Source organism: Fusarium proliferatum (genome assembly GCF_900067095.1).
Source record: "Fusarium proliferatum ET1 genome assembly, contig: FPRO_scaffold004, whole genome shotgun sequence".
In the NCBI taxonomy this organism is placed as follows: domain Eukaryota; kingdom Fungi; phylum Ascomycota; class Sordariomycetes; order Hypocreales; family Nectriaceae; genus Fusarium; species Fusarium proliferatum.
The window spans coordinates 273,681-291,432 of NW_022194793.1; the positions used below are offsets into that span (position 1 = coordinate 273,681).

A 17,752-nucleotide genomic window follows, 5' to 3' on the forward strand; every position below is an offset into this window, starting at 1 on the left:
ATGCTGCAGAGCTGGTGCGGAATGGTCAACAGGTCCACAATTAGAGGTCACTGTCCAATTGTATTGCTTAACGCTGGTCCTCCCCTCTGCCGCCGGAGGGTCCGGAGACTTAAAATGCGCTGTGGCTTGGGCTTTGTCAGTGGATTAGATAACTCGGCGACGGGTTCTATCAAGACGCCGAAAATATTGAATTTTAATTATCATGAAAATCAGACAATTTACATGTGTCGCTTTGAAGCTGGTATTCATCCCTAGTAGACATAGTTCCTATCATTTCAGGCAAGAGTAATTAGCAATTGAGACATGTATGTAGCGCCATAATTTTCACAGAACTTCAACTACGAAGAATGAGCCTGTGAGTTCTTCATCAATGAGGTCTGATGCTAGACCCCGCATGCTAAGTTCAAATCGGTTGACAGCTGGTGCACAGCCAATGAAGGACTGAGCCAAGGACCCTGGCCGCTGAACAGGGAAACTTGGCTTCGTGGCCCACCTCATGCCAACAACTTTAAATCAACAGACGAATAACAGCGACAGAACAATTCGTGATTCAATGCTGGATATTATATCTACCAGGCTGATTTCCCAATAGGGAGATATACCCTACAACCCCAGTAATTACTGGATTACTGGTAAGCCAGTGTCTGAGTCTCAGAAGTGAAAATACACATCATCGATGCTCTAGGTTATGTGAGCAAAGTTCACCATCTTCTTGGTATCACCTCAAAATATCACCTATCAACAGCGTCACCGTGATAGATACGCAAAGTCTACTTTGGAACTACAGCCTATGGTTAGATAATATAACTGTGATAAACAGTGCATGGCTTTTCTCGTATCATGGCTTTAGTTCTCTTTAAGCCAGCAAACTTGACCAACTCTTGTAAACTCTAAGCGAATATCAAGTTAGAGATACGCAACATATTATAATGTAATGGATGATAAATCGAGTCAAGAGGAACAATACTTCAGCATGAAGCTATAGAACCTGATAAGATCGCCGAATAAAATTGCACGTCATGATCGTGATCTCCTCACTCATCAATTTCAATTGTCGTCATTTCCTCTCTTGGCCTGACGCTGATGAGGAGGTGTTGACGATTTGTTAGTCTAGCGTTGCCAGTAACTGTGGGTATAATGAAGATGCCGAGATGTTCGCTACAGCTGTTCATCGAGATGGTTTTCGTTATAACACCCCCTATGACAACAGCCGTTATGGTACTTGATCTCGATGCTACACGCTGACTTGTCATACCCTACAGCATCACCAACCTAGCAAGGCGGCCCGAAAACGAAAACAAATATCCGAATGGAGATAATGTTATCGAGATCTTGTACAGCGGCCGTGTATGGTGACGATGGGCTGCTGGTCCTGTTCAATGTGACCCATCCCAGGTTGCATGGCTAGCATGGGTAACCCGCAACGTAATGCCAGCTGAGATCACGTCTCAAAAGTAACCGAATCGAGACCACGGTGACATACCCCTTGTACTTCTACCGTAATGAAATGGTCAACAGGGGATACTAAAGCTTTGTCTGGAAGAAAAAACCCCAGGGGTGGTGAGTGCGGCTCAAACGTCATACCCCGAGAGGCGCTGTAATATGATGCAAAACTTCGCTGCAAGGCAACCACTCCACCGTCGCTTTGACCGGGGATCGTAAGCAACTTACCAAAGTGAGAACTGACAGGCAGAAGTGATATCGAATTATTGTTTGTTGAGATTGCGTAGTTGAGTCCTCCTTATTGAGGAGGTGGGAAGGATTGACAGAGAACTCTCAACCTTGGTGACCAACAACCTCACGTGAATGACTTCCCTTCGCGATTTTTATGGCTAATGCCATGCACACAGTCCGAACACTTGCAGTTGATAGCTCGAGGAATTGATGAGGCCAGCGACCTAACATTGAAACTTGCAATTGAGTATACCAGATTGTTTCATCAGGGGCCATCTCAGGTCACCAACCTAGAGCGGAACCATCTTGCATCACAAAAAACCTATGCCATCTTTTCAGACGACGTCAAAACAAACATCACAGGCAAAGGATGCGGTGCGGGTTCTAGACGAGGGTTAGGGGACCCATTCAAGCTAGGAAAACATCGATGGGCCAGGGTTTAGAACGACGAAAGAATCTCTCAAAGTGACAGAGGTTCTTTCGTAGGTGGCATTGATGATTTTCGTATTGGCAAACAGAGTTGGAAATGCAGTGTCGTCATCACGTGTCACGCCGGCTGATCAGAGGCGACAGCATTAGGAGTTGCCCTTTTGAGTATCTACTCTGCTGTAAGGGGTTCGAAGGGCTGAGATTTGGAGAGTGCCGTCCAGACCTCGAGATCAGAGGCTTCTGTTTGGTCCAAAAGCAAGGCCAAGAAGCCGTTTGGCAGCACAAGCTTGTGGGGCATAAAGTGAGGCTCTAAGAGAGTTTTGACGTCTGGGACAAGCTGAAGAAGGCTTCAGGCAAGGAACCAACAAGAAGATTGACGTCGAATGCAGCCTTTTCGTTTGGCAGTCCCTGGTTGGCCAATGACGCAAATGGCATGGAATGTCGGTGATATCTCTAGCCTTGTGGGTTAAGGATAGTCTCTGCAGCCCGCCGCTCTGGTCTGTTCATGACGCTGGTGCTCCCTGGATAGTGCAGCGTCTAACAGAGGCGAAACGGTGCTGAGGCGAGATATGACGGTGTGCGGCAGTATTCTGCATCTTCCTCTCAAAAGCCTCAAATCAATCAATCCTGGGAGTCTCCGTTTTGCGTTTTTCCTTTCCCTGTTGCGGAGAAAAAGAAAAAGAACCCTGTAAGAGGTGACATCAGCAAGCGACTCTTTAGCGTGGCGGCTGAGTGACCTCATTGGCGCAGTTTCACAGCAGAGGTCCACGCATGCCGTCATTGGCCCACTTGACTCTCGACTACAATTTCCCCTTTCTTCACTGGTTGAGCGGCACAGCACACAGTTTTGAAATGCTCGCCATGTTGACTTGATACTGTGGTGACAATCCGACGTAATAGCAGATTTCTCTCCGTTTCTACACGACTTAGTCCGTTTCCGTGGCGGGTGAAGGAGAGTGCTAGAATGCACAATGGCTCTTTTGACTGCCGACGTCAACAGATGATTCATACCAGGGCGTGTTCTGCAACCTCTCCAGGAGGATTTCAGGGTCTTTTCATGTGCAATCATAGCTCATAACATTCGGTGTGATGTGCACCGAGATAAGATCGGGGAAAGTGGGAATAGCCTCTTTCCAAGAACTTTGTTTAGGTGTAGAGTAACATCTGCTGGTCATCAACAGAGCCTTTTCTAAGATTTTCGGTGCGTGATCAACCAGGTATGGGGAAATCAACCGCCAAGAGGGAAATTGGGTTTTGGGCTATGGGATTGTCGCAGATTTCCCATAGTGTTGGGACCGATTTCCCCTCCCGTCTAAATTCCCTCACTCAGAAATGGATCCAGTGATGTGCGCCTCCCGAGAGCATATCGAGCTCTCCCCACGTCAATGCTACATGTTTGAGCCTCAAAGATTATCTTCTGCCATGAGACCCAATGAAATCCGAAACTTGTGGCTCTCGATATACGCCAGTGCTTGCCGACCTCGAGATCTTAGGCACTTTGCTTGAGGCTTTTGCCAATTTGGAGAAATCCCGCTCTGATCCCTGGGACTAACTCACTAAAGAGCGGCACCAGAGTCGGAAGAATGCCAGCCCGAGAGCTGTAGTGATGATGATCCCTGCAATTTGGCTCTTAAGGGTCCTTGTCTTGGCAAAAGAGTCCAGGACCTGGGCGAACCGTTGCTGCTTTCAAACAGCCGCGTGACCCGCTCTACGAAGCTCGTGGTCCCTGGCGTGGTCTCATGGTCTCGGAGCTGAACAATCATTCACCGGACTTTTGGGTAACAGGCGGGCGCAGTTGTTTCCTCGATGGTATAGGCTTCCACTTCGCATTGTCTCTTCGTAAGAGGTGTTGTCTGTCGTAAGAACACATGTTTCTCAGGCCATGATGCCTCCACATGCATCATTGCCCCGTCTTTTGGCTTGAGCTTCGAGACATGACTTCCAATCACCCGCCACCATAGTCGAGCAATGATGCACGAGATGACTTCAGTGCCTGGACTGGATCAGCAGGGTCTTTCTGTATTTGCGCTGTACCCATGCCACTTGCGATTGATGTGAGTTAAGCTCTTTGCAGTGGTGCAAGGATTTGTTGATCAACAAAGAGCGGAGTGGAATACAGTAACGGTCGTACTGTAAATTATCTCATTCCTGCACGTAGCCTCACCTCCCGGAAGCTCTGAATGGAAAAAGTGGCGATGGGGACAGGACCCTGAACAACGGACTCTAGCAAATCAGAGGAGACTTCGTCAGGGTGCAGGGATAAACCGACGATCTCTCCGAAGCTTACAGCGAGTTCCCAGTAGGGAGTCGTCAAGCTACGCCATTGACATGCGCTAGAGGACGTCTATCTCTGACGATCAGTCGCTCATGATGGCATTACATTGGCCTGAGCGGACTGTTGAGCCCCTCTTTTTTTCTATTGTGCTCTGAGGATATTTCCCGCTCTGAGAAGAGAGGAGAGGTCAAGTTGATGGTATCACCGTTGGAAGATGTAAATGAGTATTCGAGACCTTGACCCGAGTGACAAAATACTTGGACAAATTTGGGATAGTTGATGACTATTCACCAAGATTTACCGCTTTTGTAGAAGCTGAGATTCGTTATTTTCGCACCCTCACCAAAGGTCTCAAGTCTTTTGGCTTTCCTAGGGACGGGGATGACATCCGGACTATGAAGTGTGTGTGTGTGTGAGAGACAGACAGACACAGAGAGGGAAAAAGAAGGGTCCATCCATGATGATGATGGGTTACGGTACCACTCACACCAACCACACACCCACTTACACGCGCTAACATCGGATGCCACACCCCATTACACAAGACGAATCCACTGTGACTGCATTTTCAAGGGACCTGGGGGTGGAGGCTTCAGGTCTGGTGGGCTTGGACTTTGGGCTTGGGCCTGGGCTTGGGCTTGCAGGTACCCAGCCCGCTCCGCTCCTCTCCTTCTCGGCACTGCTGATGTGCATTCGAGCTCGGGCTGGAGAGTTTGTGGTATAATAAGACCCTGACATCCCCCTCCTCTTGATCTTGCTTCTCATCATCAATCAACACAACAAACAATAACAACAACTTCAGTTACTCTTCAGCCTCATTTATAAACTCTCCCCTTTCAAGCCGGCGTTTACCACCAGCCTATTCAATTTCTCAATTCGACTCACTTGCTTCAGTCGATAATTCATAACCTCATCACACTTACACAATCACCACAAAACACCTTCATAATGCCCGCTCGATCAGACTACGGATCCGTCTCCATGTCCATGTCTCCCCCTCCTCCTACAAACCTCTCAAGCTATTCCCGCTTCATGCACGACCACACAAAGCGTCAGATGGAGGCTTCCGGTGCTAGCCCACCCCCAACCAACGCTACTGCTCAGCGCGCCCGTTCGTCTGGCATGACAAACGGCCACACAAGCCCCAACTACTCATAAGTCATGACGCGAATACGACAATTCTAGAGCTCCGCCTCCCATCATGAGTTCTACTTCTCACATTTTTGTCGTTCTGCCTTGGCTGTTGGGGTGTGACATCAATCGCGACGTCAATGGTGGCGAAGCTGCCCCCAGCCCCTTCTAAGCCAGGTCTCATCCTCACCATTCTCTCATGAAACAACACATTATCTACGGCGTCCTGGTGCCTAAAAAATTTCATCCTCATATGACGCAATGGGCTATTTCCAAAGTTCTTTTCTTTACAAGCAAACACGACATGCAAGGCGTTTATGGTCGCGGTTTTATGAGCTGCAAGAGTAGCAATGTAACATAGCGGGAACGGGGACACACAAACACTAGCGGAGGAAAGGGATATAGCTTAGAGCTATTTGCTGTGATTAGCGAAATGATATATGAACGAATTATCTGATCAAAACGTTTCCATTGATGGTGAACTGAATATAATGTGATCCAATGCTTGCGCCAAAATACACAATCATTATACAAATACTTATTTAACCTCTCTTTCACCATTCCCTCAAGACGATTTCTTTTTCAGTCCTAGGGCAGCTGCATGATCCTTCTTCTTTTTAACCGCCCTCTTGAAGGTTGGCGCTGGGGCTTGCGGCACAATAGGCGTTTCTTCTGGCTCAGCAACCTTCGCAGAGCTCTCCACCTGAGCTCGTGCTGCAGCGAATGCCGCCTTCGCAGCTTCTTCATCCTCCTTTTCCTGTTGTTTTCTCTCTTCGTCTTCTGTTCGTACGATAGTATCTACAAAATCCACACCTTCTTTCTCGGATCGGTTGATGCGAGCGTTTCTGTGTCGGATTTCGTCCAAGGCATCAGCGGCGGCCATCTCTCGTTGAGCATCCTGGTTCTTGGCTTCCAGCTCTTCCATCTTGTCCAGCTCTTCCTCGCCTGCGGCTTCTGCTTCCTCTCTTTCCAACCTGTCCAGGCGTTGTTCGACGCTTTCTTCCTCAGCCGCCCGATTCCTCCACGGCTCATTGTTCCTCACCGCTCCACTAACTACAACGTAGTCTTGGTTCTTTGGGTCGGTCTTAATAATGATCTCCGAGCTGCAGGAAGAACATCTGAAACTAAGTTTAACAATCTGTATTCCCAAGTACTTTTCGTCTGGAGGAGTCTCCTTGCGAGCGTTCTTCTTCAAACCGCGATTTGAGAAGGCGCCGCATCGTGTGCATCGCATGGTGAACTAGAGACGGGGGTTAGCTTTGGTCGCAATCTTGCAGGTATTTGGTAGGTCAAGACATACTGGACACATTATGCGAACCTGCTGAATGCGAGGTCCAGCGTTCTTGGGACCACGGCGACGTTGAAGAGCGCTCGGATCAAAGTCGGGAGGGTAGTATTTCTGTAGGACTTTGCGTTCCGACATCTTGGGCGAGTTCGGAGAGTAGGTAATTCAAGTAATGCTCAATTATATGTGGAAGCGCGCTTGTATTAGAGCAGCTGCTTGTGGCAGAGTTAGGTTCGTGTAGTGTGAATGATAAATCGTGAAGATTGAAGTTTTAGAGTTGAGCAGTCGCAAAGCATAAGGTAGCTGATAATAGCGGGGCGATTCGGCTGAATAATTCACAGCCAACCAATTAGCTCGTGTCGCGATTCAGAGGTCTCCAAAGGTAAGTAACTCATCTAAAGTCATCGTAAGCTGACCTAATTCTTGTCACTTGGGATCGTGGCCTTCGGTGTCTTGCCTCTCCAAACATATTAGAAGTATCTCAGCGAGCCAAGGTATTGGTATCATGGCTGGTTTTACGGATACCTTACTCAAGGTAGGTTGTAAGCATGGTGCACTGGTGTTAATAAGCTTGCTTTCATAATCCGGCTAGATAGAAAGAAAACTCAGGACCTTGATCCTAAGTGATAAAAAGACTAAGGTAACCTAGTATAAGTTCAGTATGAGGTTCCAGTAGGAAACCTTTTGCTGAATTTATTTTGACAACTTCATTAAGGTCTGATATTTTCTTGCTCTTCGACGGGAGATCTGGTACACGGAAGGCCCCACTTCTACGCGGCTCCACACTCTTATTAACATCCTATCCATCCACCAACTCTTTGCATGAGAATCTTCCTTCCTTGAACATCGTCGCCAAAATGCCAAAAGCCGAGGTCGGTTCAACAAAATACGTCGCAAACCGCATGAAGGCCAAGGGCCTACAGCGTTTGAGATGGTACTGTCAAGTTTGCGGTAAGTAAACGCTGCGCTTTCTCATCGTGGTTTCAACTCCTCTTAATCTCACCTTGAGCTCAACCTCATAACAAATACTAACTGTTTCATAGAAAAGCAATGCAGAGATTCCAACGGATTTAAACAGCACAGTGCGAGTACCCCATATCAAGCGGTGAGCAAGCTAATTACTAACTGTGAGTAGATGTCCGAATCTCACGTTCGGCAAATGTTGCTTGTTGGTGAAGACCCCAAGAAATACATAAAGTCGTACACGCAGCAGTTTCAGTCAGACTTTCTTCAGCTTCTCAGGACCGGTCACGGTGAAAAGTCGGTTCATATCAACCATTTTTATCAGGAGTACATACGAAACAAAGAGCACATACATATGAATGCCACCTCTTTTGCTAGTTTAACGGAATTCGCAAAACATCTTGGCCGCGAGGGAATCTGCCGTGTCGAAGAAAACGATAAGGGTATTCACATAGCGTGGATAGACCGGTCTCCAGAAGCCCTGAGACGACAGGAAGCATTAAGACGCAAAGAGGCACAGGATCAAGGCAACGAGGAGATAGAACAGCGAATGATTCGGGAGCAGATTAAGCGAGCACAAGCCACTGCCGGCAGTCGGGAAGAGGAGAAAGAAGAGGACAGCGAAGCTCGGGAACTAAAGCGACAAGAAGGCGAGAAGATCAAGCTCTCATTTGGAGCGAAGCAAGCTGCTTCCGAAACTAAGTCATCCGAAAGCCCCGCGCCTGACACAACGGCCCCTGAAGCAGAATCTTCGAAGACAGCAGACACAACTACGGACAAAGGCAAAGAGCCGGAAGCAGCGCCAGCAAAGGCCGGTGGATTTGGAGGTATTTCAATGAAGCTTGGCGGAAAGCCTCAAACCAAGAACGTTTTCGCCCAGGCCAAGAAGAACGCCCTCGCTTCAGGATCGAAGAAACCAGCCAAGATTGAACAGCCAAAGAAAATGAGTGAGGCTGAACGCATAATGAAGGAGGAGATGGAGAAGAAACGGTCAAGGGAGTCTGCTGGATTCAGCTTTGGTATGGGCTCTGGTAAGAAGCAGAGAAACAGCTGAGGATATTAGGGATTATTTTACAGCTTGGACTGGGTTACACGAATTATAGCAAATGGCAAGGGCCGAATTATGTTAAGCACAAGAATTGGACGGGGCGTTTTTGCTTTATTCTACCATCGATACCATAACAACACCTTTTAAATCATCATACGCGATTTTCATAATATTTACTGCTATGCCAGTCCCTCTAACACCAGTAGCGCCAGAAACAGTAGAAGAAATTATCCCAAGCCACTCAAAACATGGCACTCTATGCATCGTTCTCCGCCTCTGTGCCGTCACGTCTATAAACCCAGTCAGTCCAGTCCATGCTACCAGTGTCCAATTCGACTTACGGAATGTACTGTATTCTATACTCGTCTTCCAGCGTCGATCGAATTTCGTCGGGGAGTTGACCTGACACTTTGATGGCGTACATGCCAGGAACATAGTTGTCAAGGCGCTGGTACCGTGCGATCCATGATTTGGCCGGGTTTGCGAGGGTGATAACTCCCTCGAAGACTTGGGAGGTGCAGCTCTCAATCTGGTCTTGCGAGTGCTGAAGATGCAGAAACTCTTCGCAGTTCGGGCAGCCTTCGTCGCGGAAGCGCTAGGATCGCAATATGTTAGTCTCGGGCTCGTGCTTGTCTTTGTGACGGAGGGGACGTACGGCGTAGGTCATGACAACAGAACAGACCATGCATGCTCGTAGGTAGCGCGCTTGGCCGGTAGAGACGTAGTTGGAAGACGCCATGGTTCGCGTTTCGTGGTAGATGCTGTCGATAGTATTTTTTGTTTCGGCGATCGATCTGGGGTCGTGAAGAGTGGTTGTTGAAATGTTGAACAAGTTCGCGACAAAGGCGGCGATGAAGAGCAGTTATGTATTTAAGCGGTGTATGCAACAACTGCGATATCCACTTAAACTTCAATCTGTTATTGAAGGTAGATTAACTTGACCATCAACGAACCATCCTATTACTTCTATTCAAAATGACGCAAAATTCAAGCCAAAGCAGCCAAAAGTCAATATTTCAGCAGAAAGATCTCGAAAAGTCTCATGATCTTCTCACATGCACAATCAAGGAGCCACCATTCTCATATGTACACCTGCAGCTTGTCAGTCTCAGCGGCTCATCATCTGTCACACTTGACAATCTTTCGCTGAAAAGCTACTGCACAACTGCCCTCCGCCGATGTCTGGGAATGGTAGGAACCGCGATTTCTATGGATATTCTTAAAATCGACAACGACCATGCCTGGGTCCGTATTCCAAGACCAGACCTCGGCTCGTTTGCAACGGCAATCACAGCATGGCAAGGCACAACGGATGATGGCGAGCAAGTAAGCCTACAACTACGGCAATGCTCAGACTGGCTAGGCGCCATGGTTGGAGCGGACGGACAAGATCGACTATGGAATGCTTGAAGAGTGGCATTTTGTCATATTTAACATCATTCAACTGGAACCTCATTTTATCATCTCATCTATCCGAAGATGGGGGTATAAATGTATGCATGTACATCGCCCATCGGCCTACCCTGCAAATGCACCGTTTCCAGACGCCCGGGACCTGAATACATTGTGAAATCGCCGCCTGTTTCGCTTTCTAAAGGCTCTCCGTTTTTTCTACATCAGAGAAGACATGAGAGAGCTTTGCGCATATGCCTGGCAGTTGATCAGTATTGGGGGTTACGAGATTGGGCATCGAGAGCCACTTACCATAGGCTTGATGTCGGGATGAGGCACAGCATCAAATTGCTCGTATTGAAGTTTGTAGTCGGGGCCAATGTTGATGTAGGCACCCCTGTTTTCTGTTGAGTCACAGTATCGAGGGGCAGAGAAGACTAAGGGAGGGTCAGCAAAAGCTCAATAAAGATACCCAGAATAACTTACCGGTAATACAGCGGCCATCGTGCTGCACTTCATAACCGTCCATGCGAACCTCGTGACTCCGAATAACAGCCTCAAGGCCGTTCTTCTCACAGAACTTCTTGGTGATGTCGGGACCAAACTGCATACCGACACCACGCTTGCTGGGACCTCGGCCGTTCTCCTCCTGGGGGTCGGTCCAGAGCATCTCCATCATCAAACCGGCTTGGCCTGGTTGTCGCTGGTTGTGTCGGTTGAGTTTTCGAATATCGTCAAGAGTGACGCTGTCATCAGAGAAAAGGCCTCCGTGAAGGACAAGGTACTTCTTGCCAATGAGAGTGGCCAAAGCAAGAGCAGAGAAGCTCTCAGAGAACAGCTTGAAGACCCTTCATACTCAATCAGTACCGTCACATGGATATGTACATGGCTCGCAAAACTTACCGCTCGTTGTACTTGGCTTTGCACTCGCCCTCGAAACCGTACACACGGTTCATGTCATCCGTTTCGTGGTTGCCACGGTTCAAGAAGAACTGGTTGGGTCGTAACCACTTGTAAGCATAAAGGAGCAGAGCGATCTCAGTCGACCAAGAACCTCGGTCCACGAAATCACCGTTGAAAAGATACCAGTGCTTCTCGTCAGGGGTTCCGTTGCGGCGGAACAACTCCATAAGATCAAAGTATTGACCTAAAGTGGCGAATTAGCTTGGCAAAACATCTGACTGACAAGTGTTCTTACCGTGAGTGTCACCACAGACAGTGAGCTTCACGTCATTGGGAATCTCGACCTCGACCATGGTGGGCTCGTCGTATACGAGCTTCTTGACCTCGATGATGATTTGATAGACGTATTTTCGGTGGATCTTCTTGCCCGTCTTGAAACGTTCAATCATATCGTCGATGAACTCTTGTGTCATCTCGTCGCCTAATCGCACACCATCATATCCTGGCTCGACCACCATGGAGTCTAGATCAAGACCCTCAGCCGCTGAAGGCTCATCGCCGACCTCGATTGCCGCAAAGAAAGCTAGCTGACGGACGATCTTTTTGCACTCCTCCAGCTTGAGTCTGGCATCTTTGTTGCTGGGATCGAGGGACACACATGTCTTGAAGTCGTCAATGGCCTCCTTAGGTCGGAGGATCGCAGTCTTGGCCAGTCCTCTTCGGTAGTACGCCTAGCAAGGTCAACATTTCAAAGCCACTTCCTCCGGTTCGTTGTGGTACTGTGGCGAACCTTTACAAGTTTGGGGTTGAGCTCGATAGCCTTTGTAGCGTCGGCAATAGCGTAACCGTAGGCCTCGGTCTTGATGTATGCCTAGAGTACCAAGTCAGGAAAGGCTCTGGGAGTAAGATGGTGTGGTATATTGACGCACTTGGGCTCGGTTGGTGAAGAATGTAGGCTCCTTGTCGTTCAACTTAATAGCCTGGCTGTAAAAGTCTACAGCACTAGGATAATCTCCCGCTTGGAAGGCCTTGTTGCCCTTGTTCTTGAGTTCGACAGCCATTTTGCGAAGTCAGCGTTTGTTCGGCAAAGAAGTTGGCTGCACAGAAGGAGATCGAAGGGGGAGGGGGAGGGGTTCTGTCGATGGTTTGCGCCGAGCGCAGCTACAACCGCTGGAGTCAGTCGCAAAGAGAGAAGAAGTGGATTATGAAAGGAAGGATTCAAAACAAGCTTGTGGAATGCTAAGGAAGCGAGACAATCTGCCAAAACGGCTTGGTTCCACAATGCGAGGAAGGGGGAAGAAGTTTTGGACGTTGATGGAGGGCGGCTTTTCGGTGGAGTCTCTCCCCGCTGGCGGCGTCATGAAGACGAACCTAGAACACCTGGCGGGGCGGGCTTAACCGGCAGGGCTTCAGGGCTTTCAACCTTTGTGATAGGTTAGAACGCCCCTGTAAGCGTGTAAGCGATCGCAGCTGGGCGCAAATCAGCAATGCCTAGCGTGACCACGCGCCTAAAGTTGGGGAATCTTTATCAATCGCCACCAACACCGATGTGAGTGTGCGTGTGTTGCTGCATTGGAACCTAGCCTCGAGATGCGAATGCATAGATCGTCTCTTTCTTGTGCTGCTTTTCTACAGCCCAAATTTTCCTTCTTTCAATCACCAGACGGTTGTGCTACTCATAAAGCTTACCTAGAGTAATGCCGCTGACTTACTACCCAAGAAGTTAACCTGAGGGTTCAGGTTGTTCAAAGTTACCTTGAGTACGGAGGAAGAATGGCAATATGTACTTGGACTGTCTTGGCCGAATCGGAGATCGGTTAGTTGCATATCAAGATCTCGGCCCCACTGCTTCATTGTTGGAACCTCAGACAAAGTTATCACTATCAACAGACACAAACCAAACTCATCCAAAAGACATGACTCTGAACATCTGAAATGCACCTAGAGACATCTCACCACTAGAAAACACGATCCAGCACTGGTAGTGAACTTTCCACGGCTAGTGCGCGCCTTGCGCCCAGGGTTGGCCCGTCATGGACACATCAGGGTCAGGGACCTCAAGTGCGCTGGTACGCAAGCGGACAGACACAGACTTGATGCCCCCGCCTCCTCAAGTCAAAAAGATAAAGCGACCCAAGAAGGTACTTGACGAAGATACCTACACAGAAGCACTATCACAAATCATCGCCCGGGACTTCTTCCCAGGACTCCTTCAAACTGAGATACAGCAAGAATATCTGGATGCCCTTGAGTCAAAGGATTCTGCCTGGATCTCAAGTGCGGGCCGAAGACTTCAGCATGTTATGACACCCGGACGCCGAAATGCACCTCTCTCATCACAGCCGAATTCTTTCACTGCCGGTGACAGGACACCTTCGACATATGGCGGTGATACGCCAGCTTCAGTTACCTCTGATGTTCCGGACCCCCAACCAAGGCTAGGGGCCAACATGAGCCTAACAAAATTTCAAGCCACTTACACAAGTGAGGATAATGAAAGCTTTTATAAGCTAGTCGACAAACAGAATCAGAAAAAGGCGGACAAATATGCCTGGCTTTGGCGAGGTAACAAACTACCATCAAAGCAAATGATCAAACAGAAAGAGGTTGAAGATCGACTGAGCCAAACCCGAAGCCTCATAGATGACGGATTCAAGAAGGACCTGCTGGCCATCAAGGACAAAGATGACCGTCCAGCTCGCCCGGATTCCTGGAATGCCAACCCTCGAAACGGTTTGATGTTCAGACCTGACGGGTTAGAGGATGGTGTCCTCACCGTTTCTCAGAAGGCCGAAGAATCTTCAAGGATGGCTCCAAAGTCCATAGTCTACGAGAACACGAGAATGCCACAACCGCGTATCACACCGAGGCCACCATCTCCGACCATGTCAGCGGTGCGAGACGCCATTGCCGGCAAGCCTCGGAAAGATGACCGAGACTCTAGCATCGTTAGCGGAGGCGAGACACCAAGAGTTAATGGGTATGCATTTGTGGACGATGAGGATGATGAAGATGAGCCAATCCTCCCTGCTCCTATTATCAACCTAGGCCCGGGAGATGCAGCTCCAAACCCTTTCCGCCTGCAAGAGCAACGCGACAGAGAGAGTCTACATGAACGCATGGTGGAGAGGATATCTCAGTCGAAGAAGGAATCCTCAAGGAATGGACTTACAGGGAGAGTTGACAAGACGCCGGTTCCAAAGTTTCCGAGTAGTCCTCGGGTCAACGGTGGACTTACACCTGCAGCACAAAGGCTTTGGAGTAAGGTTGGCACCCCTGGACGAGGATCAAGTGGGAGCTCATTTGGAAATTCCAAACCCATGACTCCCAGAGGATCACTTTTGAGATCAGTGAGAAGACCTGGCTCAACATCTGGAAAGAAGTAATGGTTGAAATGAGATACCGCGGTGACAGGATTCGGGGCTTCTCTTGCTTTCTATGTCTCCCGACTGCATTCATGGACTGAAAATTGCTCCGATGTTCCATTGTTTTCACATGGCCAGTCACTATCCTCTTCGTTTTTTAATAGCATGGTGTTGTGTTGGCGATACGTACTTTTCACGGTACCTGCAGCGGCTCAGAAGAGAAACGCAACCATTCTGGATTATTTACATGATATACCAAATAGAATTAAAATTCAAACAGTCGTTTTCTAATGGCCGAATAATGTGCCTGGTTCACACAACTCCCAGATGAGGCCATTTACAAGGAACCCGCTTAGTTGCATGACCCATCGATTAGATCATGGACTTTTTTTCGTTGGTCCTTGGAACTACCAACCCACCAAATCGAGCTGGCAGCCAACGCCAGCAAGCCAGACAATATTAATCACATCCATTCAATGTGCTTCTGGTCCAAGGAGGCCGTCTAAGCCCGATGAGGTTCGTCGACTTCGCAATCGACCTTGCGGCAGTGCTCAATGCCTCTCGAGGTGTCGCCGCTAAGCATGTCGCGCTCCGAGGTCGCCAGATCGATACCTACAGTCGAACTTCGAGCGTTGCCGCGGTATTGAGGAAGCGAAATGCTCAAAGGAGCCCACCGACGGGGGAGAAAGCACAGAATGCTACGGCGGCGGGCGATGAGGTTGTATACGAGCAAACTGCGCCGGCAGCACGAGAGACGAAGCCTATAATCGAGACATCGAAACACAATGCCCCGCCTGAAGTGACGAGAATTGAAAGAGCACCCTTCAATAGCCCGATACCCAATTTCAGACCGAGCCCACAACAGCAAGCTACAACGGAACCGGCAAAAGAGGATGACCTTGATCTACCGCCTGGGATCGACGTTAATATCTTCCATACCGCGAGAGGCTCCAAGGTCCTCGATTCTCTACGAAAGCAAGGCCGGCCTGGAGCACCTCCTGCACGCCCCGGAGTTGGGGGTCCAGTGAAGCCACATCCCATGCGAGACTGGCCTCCGCGCCCACCACCCCTCGAAGAGAGCTATGAAGAGAAGCCAGCAAACCCTCAAGAGCCAGTGTTGAAGCCAGTGGAGCCCGTAGAGCCCGTAGAGCCAGCTGAGAAGGAGCCCCTGATTGAGAAGTTTGTGCCGAAGAAACAGTTGGAGGAGCAGCCCGTGGAGCAGAAACCGGCGGAGGAAAGCTCCGTGCCTGAACCAGAAAAGTCCACTCCGTCAGCCCCTACAGCAGACAGAAAGATCGACGAGGATGTCATTCAAGCTGCCAGAGAGATTGCTGGGAAGACAACAACTCCCTCAGAGACACCCTATGCCTTACGGGAATCCAAGGTCCCCTCATCTCGTATCAGTCGAATCTGGAACTATAGTGGTCTTGCAGCAGGTATGTTGGGAGGCGCCATGACCGAAGGCTTCAGTCGAGCCTTTGGCGGTGGTGGCGAGGGATCTGTCCTTCTGAGCGAGAAGAATATGGAGCGTCTGGTTGCAAAGCTCTCACGCATGCGTGGTGCTGCTTTGAAGCTTGGCCAGATGATGAGTTTTCAGGACACCAAGATGCTACCTGCCCCCATCCAGCAGGTGCTCCAGCGTGTCCAGGATCGCGCTGATTACATGCCTGCCTGGCAGCGTGATCGCGTATTAGTAGCAAACCTTGGTCCTGAGTGGAGAGACCTCTTCAGCGATTTCGAGGAGAAGCCTATCGCTGCTGCTTCTATCGGACAGGTTCACAAGGCCATGTTAAAGAATGGCAAGCGAGTCGCTGTCAAGATCCAATTCCCCGGTGTCGCTGACTCGATCAACTCGGACCTCGACAACCTGAGTATTCTCCTCACAGCTACCAAGCTACTCCCTAAGGGCCTATACCTCAACAAAACCATCGACAATGCGCGATTGGAGCTTGGTTGGGAATGTGACTATGAGCGAGAGCTTCAGTGCGCTCAACGCTACAAGGAGCTTCTCGGTTCAAGCGAGAAGGATGTTTTTATGGTGCCAAATGTTTATCCCGAGGCATCAGGCAAGCAAGTACTGACCATGGACTTCATGGATGGTATCGGCGTGACTCGCATCACCTCTTTCACCCAGGAGCAACGCGACTGGATCGGCACCCAGATTCTGCGTCTCTGTCTCCGTGAGATCACAGAGTTTCGATTTATGCAGACAGATCCAAACTGGACAAACTTTCTCTACAACGCGGATGTTAACAAGCTCGAGCTACTCGACTTTGGCGCGTCTCGCGAATATCCTGATGAGTTCGTCACACAATATGTGCAGCTTCTCGCTGCGGCCTCTCGATCCGACAAGGCCGCTGTCAAGGAGTTGTCAGAGAGCTTGGGCTACCTGACAGGCCATGAGAGTCGCACCATGGTTGAAGCACACACAAAGTCTGTTCTTACACTTGCAGAGCCTTTCCTTGCCAACGCACCCGATATTTATGACTTCAAAGACCAGACAATCACCGAGCGTGTCAAGGCTCTCATCCCTGTCATGCTCCACGAGCGACTGGCACCTCCACCAGAAGAGACATACAGTCTGCACCGAAAGCTCAGCGGTGCGTTCCTCTTGTGTGCAAAATTGGGTAGCAAGGTCCCTTGCAAGTCCATGTTTGAGGATGCGCTTGCCAAGGGGGGATATAGTAGGTGAGAGTGACGGAAAGTCAGGTGTAATTATGTACCATATAATCTCATGTGTAACATTATTTAGATGATAAAACGGTCGAGGGATGGAATAGAAACGGGATTTCATGACAACAATGTCTTGCCCAGAGTACATACTCATTCCAATTGTTATAAAAGTGAATTTTTATACCATTTGCTGCTCATCAAGAGGCTGTGGGCAGGACAAAATTGTCTGCGAATCAAGATGTCTTGTTATATAACCTCCAAGTCATTATGATTCGGACGATCGGAGATGACCCGGTATCTTGAGCTCATGAGTCTAGATCTGGTGGGGCACTGGGAGTAATTCTGAGATATTTGGATCGTAAGGTCTATCCAAGTTATAGTGTCTTTGAACTGAAGAGACTTTGAGAAAAGCCATGAGTATCTCTTGGAACACAAAATATAGTTTATAAAAACTGACGGAAGCTTGTTGAAGTGAAGGTTCAAGACCAAATACAAATGGCATTCATTGCATGTAAAACAAAGTAAGTTATGCCGCTATCGCAAGCTTCTACCCCGCGCGAATACATAAACTGAAGTATAGGCCCACTCCGATCTCTTCATACCTTAGTAGTCAC

The 17,752-nt window shown here is 49.0% G+C and overlaps 8 protein-coding genes across 8 annotated transcripts; 5 read left to right on the forward strand and 3 right to left on the reverse strand.

Moving 5' to 3' along the window:
• Positions 1 to 5,326: 5,326 nt before the first annotated feature.
• On the forward strand, positions 5,327 to 5,536 carry FPRO_04290 (uncharacterized protein; the record flags this gene model as incomplete). Its single annotated transcript, XM_031229784.1, has 1 exon — positions 5,327 to 5,536. One exon carries the CDS (start codon positions 5,327 to 5,329, stop codon positions 5,534 to 5,536), a length of 210 nt encoding a protein of 69 aa, XP_031079986.1.
• Positions 5,537 to 6,074: 538 nt separating this feature from the next.
• Positions 6,075 to 6,932, reverse strand: FPRO_04291 (uncharacterized protein; the record flags this gene model as incomplete). The annotated part of the gene is made up of 2 exons (XM_031229785.1): positions 6,075 to 6,749; positions 6,810 to 6,932. 2 exons carry the CDS (start codon positions 6,930 to 6,932, stop codon positions 6,075 to 6,077), a joined length of 798 nt encoding a protein of 265 aa, XP_031079987.1.
• Positions 6,933 to 7,651: 719 nt separating this feature from the next.
• Positions 7,652 to 8,811, forward strand: FPRO_04292 (uncharacterized protein; the record flags this gene model as incomplete). The annotated part of the gene is made up of 3 exons (XM_031229786.1): positions 7,652 to 7,745; positions 7,838 to 7,878; positions 7,930 to 8,811. 3 exons carry the CDS (start codon positions 7,652 to 7,654, stop codon positions 8,809 to 8,811), a joined length of 1,017 nt encoding a protein of 338 aa, XP_031079988.1.
• A 250-nt stretch (positions 8,812 to 9,061) lies between these two features.
• FPRO_04293 (uncharacterized protein) lies at positions 9,062 to 9,544 on the reverse strand (the record flags this gene model as incomplete). Its single annotated transcript, XM_031229787.1, has 3 exons — positions 9,062 to 9,095; positions 9,147 to 9,400; positions 9,461 to 9,544. The coding sequence occupies 3 exons, from the start codon at positions 9,542 to 9,544 to the stop codon at positions 9,062 to 9,064; spliced, it is 372 nt and encodes a 123-aa protein (XP_031079989.1).
• Positions 9,545 to 9,780: 236 nt separating this feature from the next.
• FPRO_04294 (uncharacterized protein) lies at positions 9,781 to 10,215 on the forward strand (the record flags this gene model as incomplete). The annotated part of the gene is made up of 1 exon (XM_031229788.1): positions 9,781 to 10,215. One exon carries the CDS (start codon positions 9,781 to 9,783, stop codon positions 10,213 to 10,215), a length of 435 nt encoding a protein of 144 aa, XP_031079990.1.
• Positions 10,216 to 10,416: 201 nt separating this feature from the next.
• Positions 10,417 to 12,161, reverse strand: FPRO_04295 (putative phosphoprotein phosphatase (serine/threonine specific protein phosphatase); the record flags this gene model as incomplete). Its single annotated transcript, XM_031229789.1, has 7 exons — positions 10,417 to 10,455; positions 10,510 to 10,634; positions 10,684 to 11,045; positions 11,101 to 11,344; positions 11,396 to 11,831; positions 11,891 to 11,971; positions 12,030 to 12,161. 7 exons carry the CDS (start codon positions 12,159 to 12,161, stop codon positions 10,417 to 10,419), a joined length of 1,419 nt encoding a protein of 472 aa, XP_031079991.1.
• Positions 12,162 to 13,133: 972 nt separating this feature from the next.
• Positions 13,134 to 14,486, forward strand: FPRO_04296 (uncharacterized protein; the record flags this gene model as incomplete). The annotated part of the gene is made up of 1 exon (XM_031229790.1): positions 13,134 to 14,486. One exon carries the CDS (start codon positions 13,134 to 13,136, stop codon positions 14,484 to 14,486), a length of 1,353 nt encoding a protein of 450 aa, XP_031079992.1.
• Positions 14,487 to 14,976: 490 nt separating this feature from the next.
• On the forward strand, positions 14,977 to 17,157 carry FPRO_04297 (putative abc1 protein precursor; the record flags this gene model as incomplete). Its single annotated transcript, XM_031229791.1, has 1 exon — positions 14,977 to 17,157. The coding sequence occupies one exon, from the start codon at positions 14,977 to 14,979 to the stop codon at positions 17,155 to 17,157; it is 2,181 nt and encodes a 726-aa protein (XP_031079993.1).
• Positions 17,158 to 17,752: the final 595 nt, after the last annotated feature.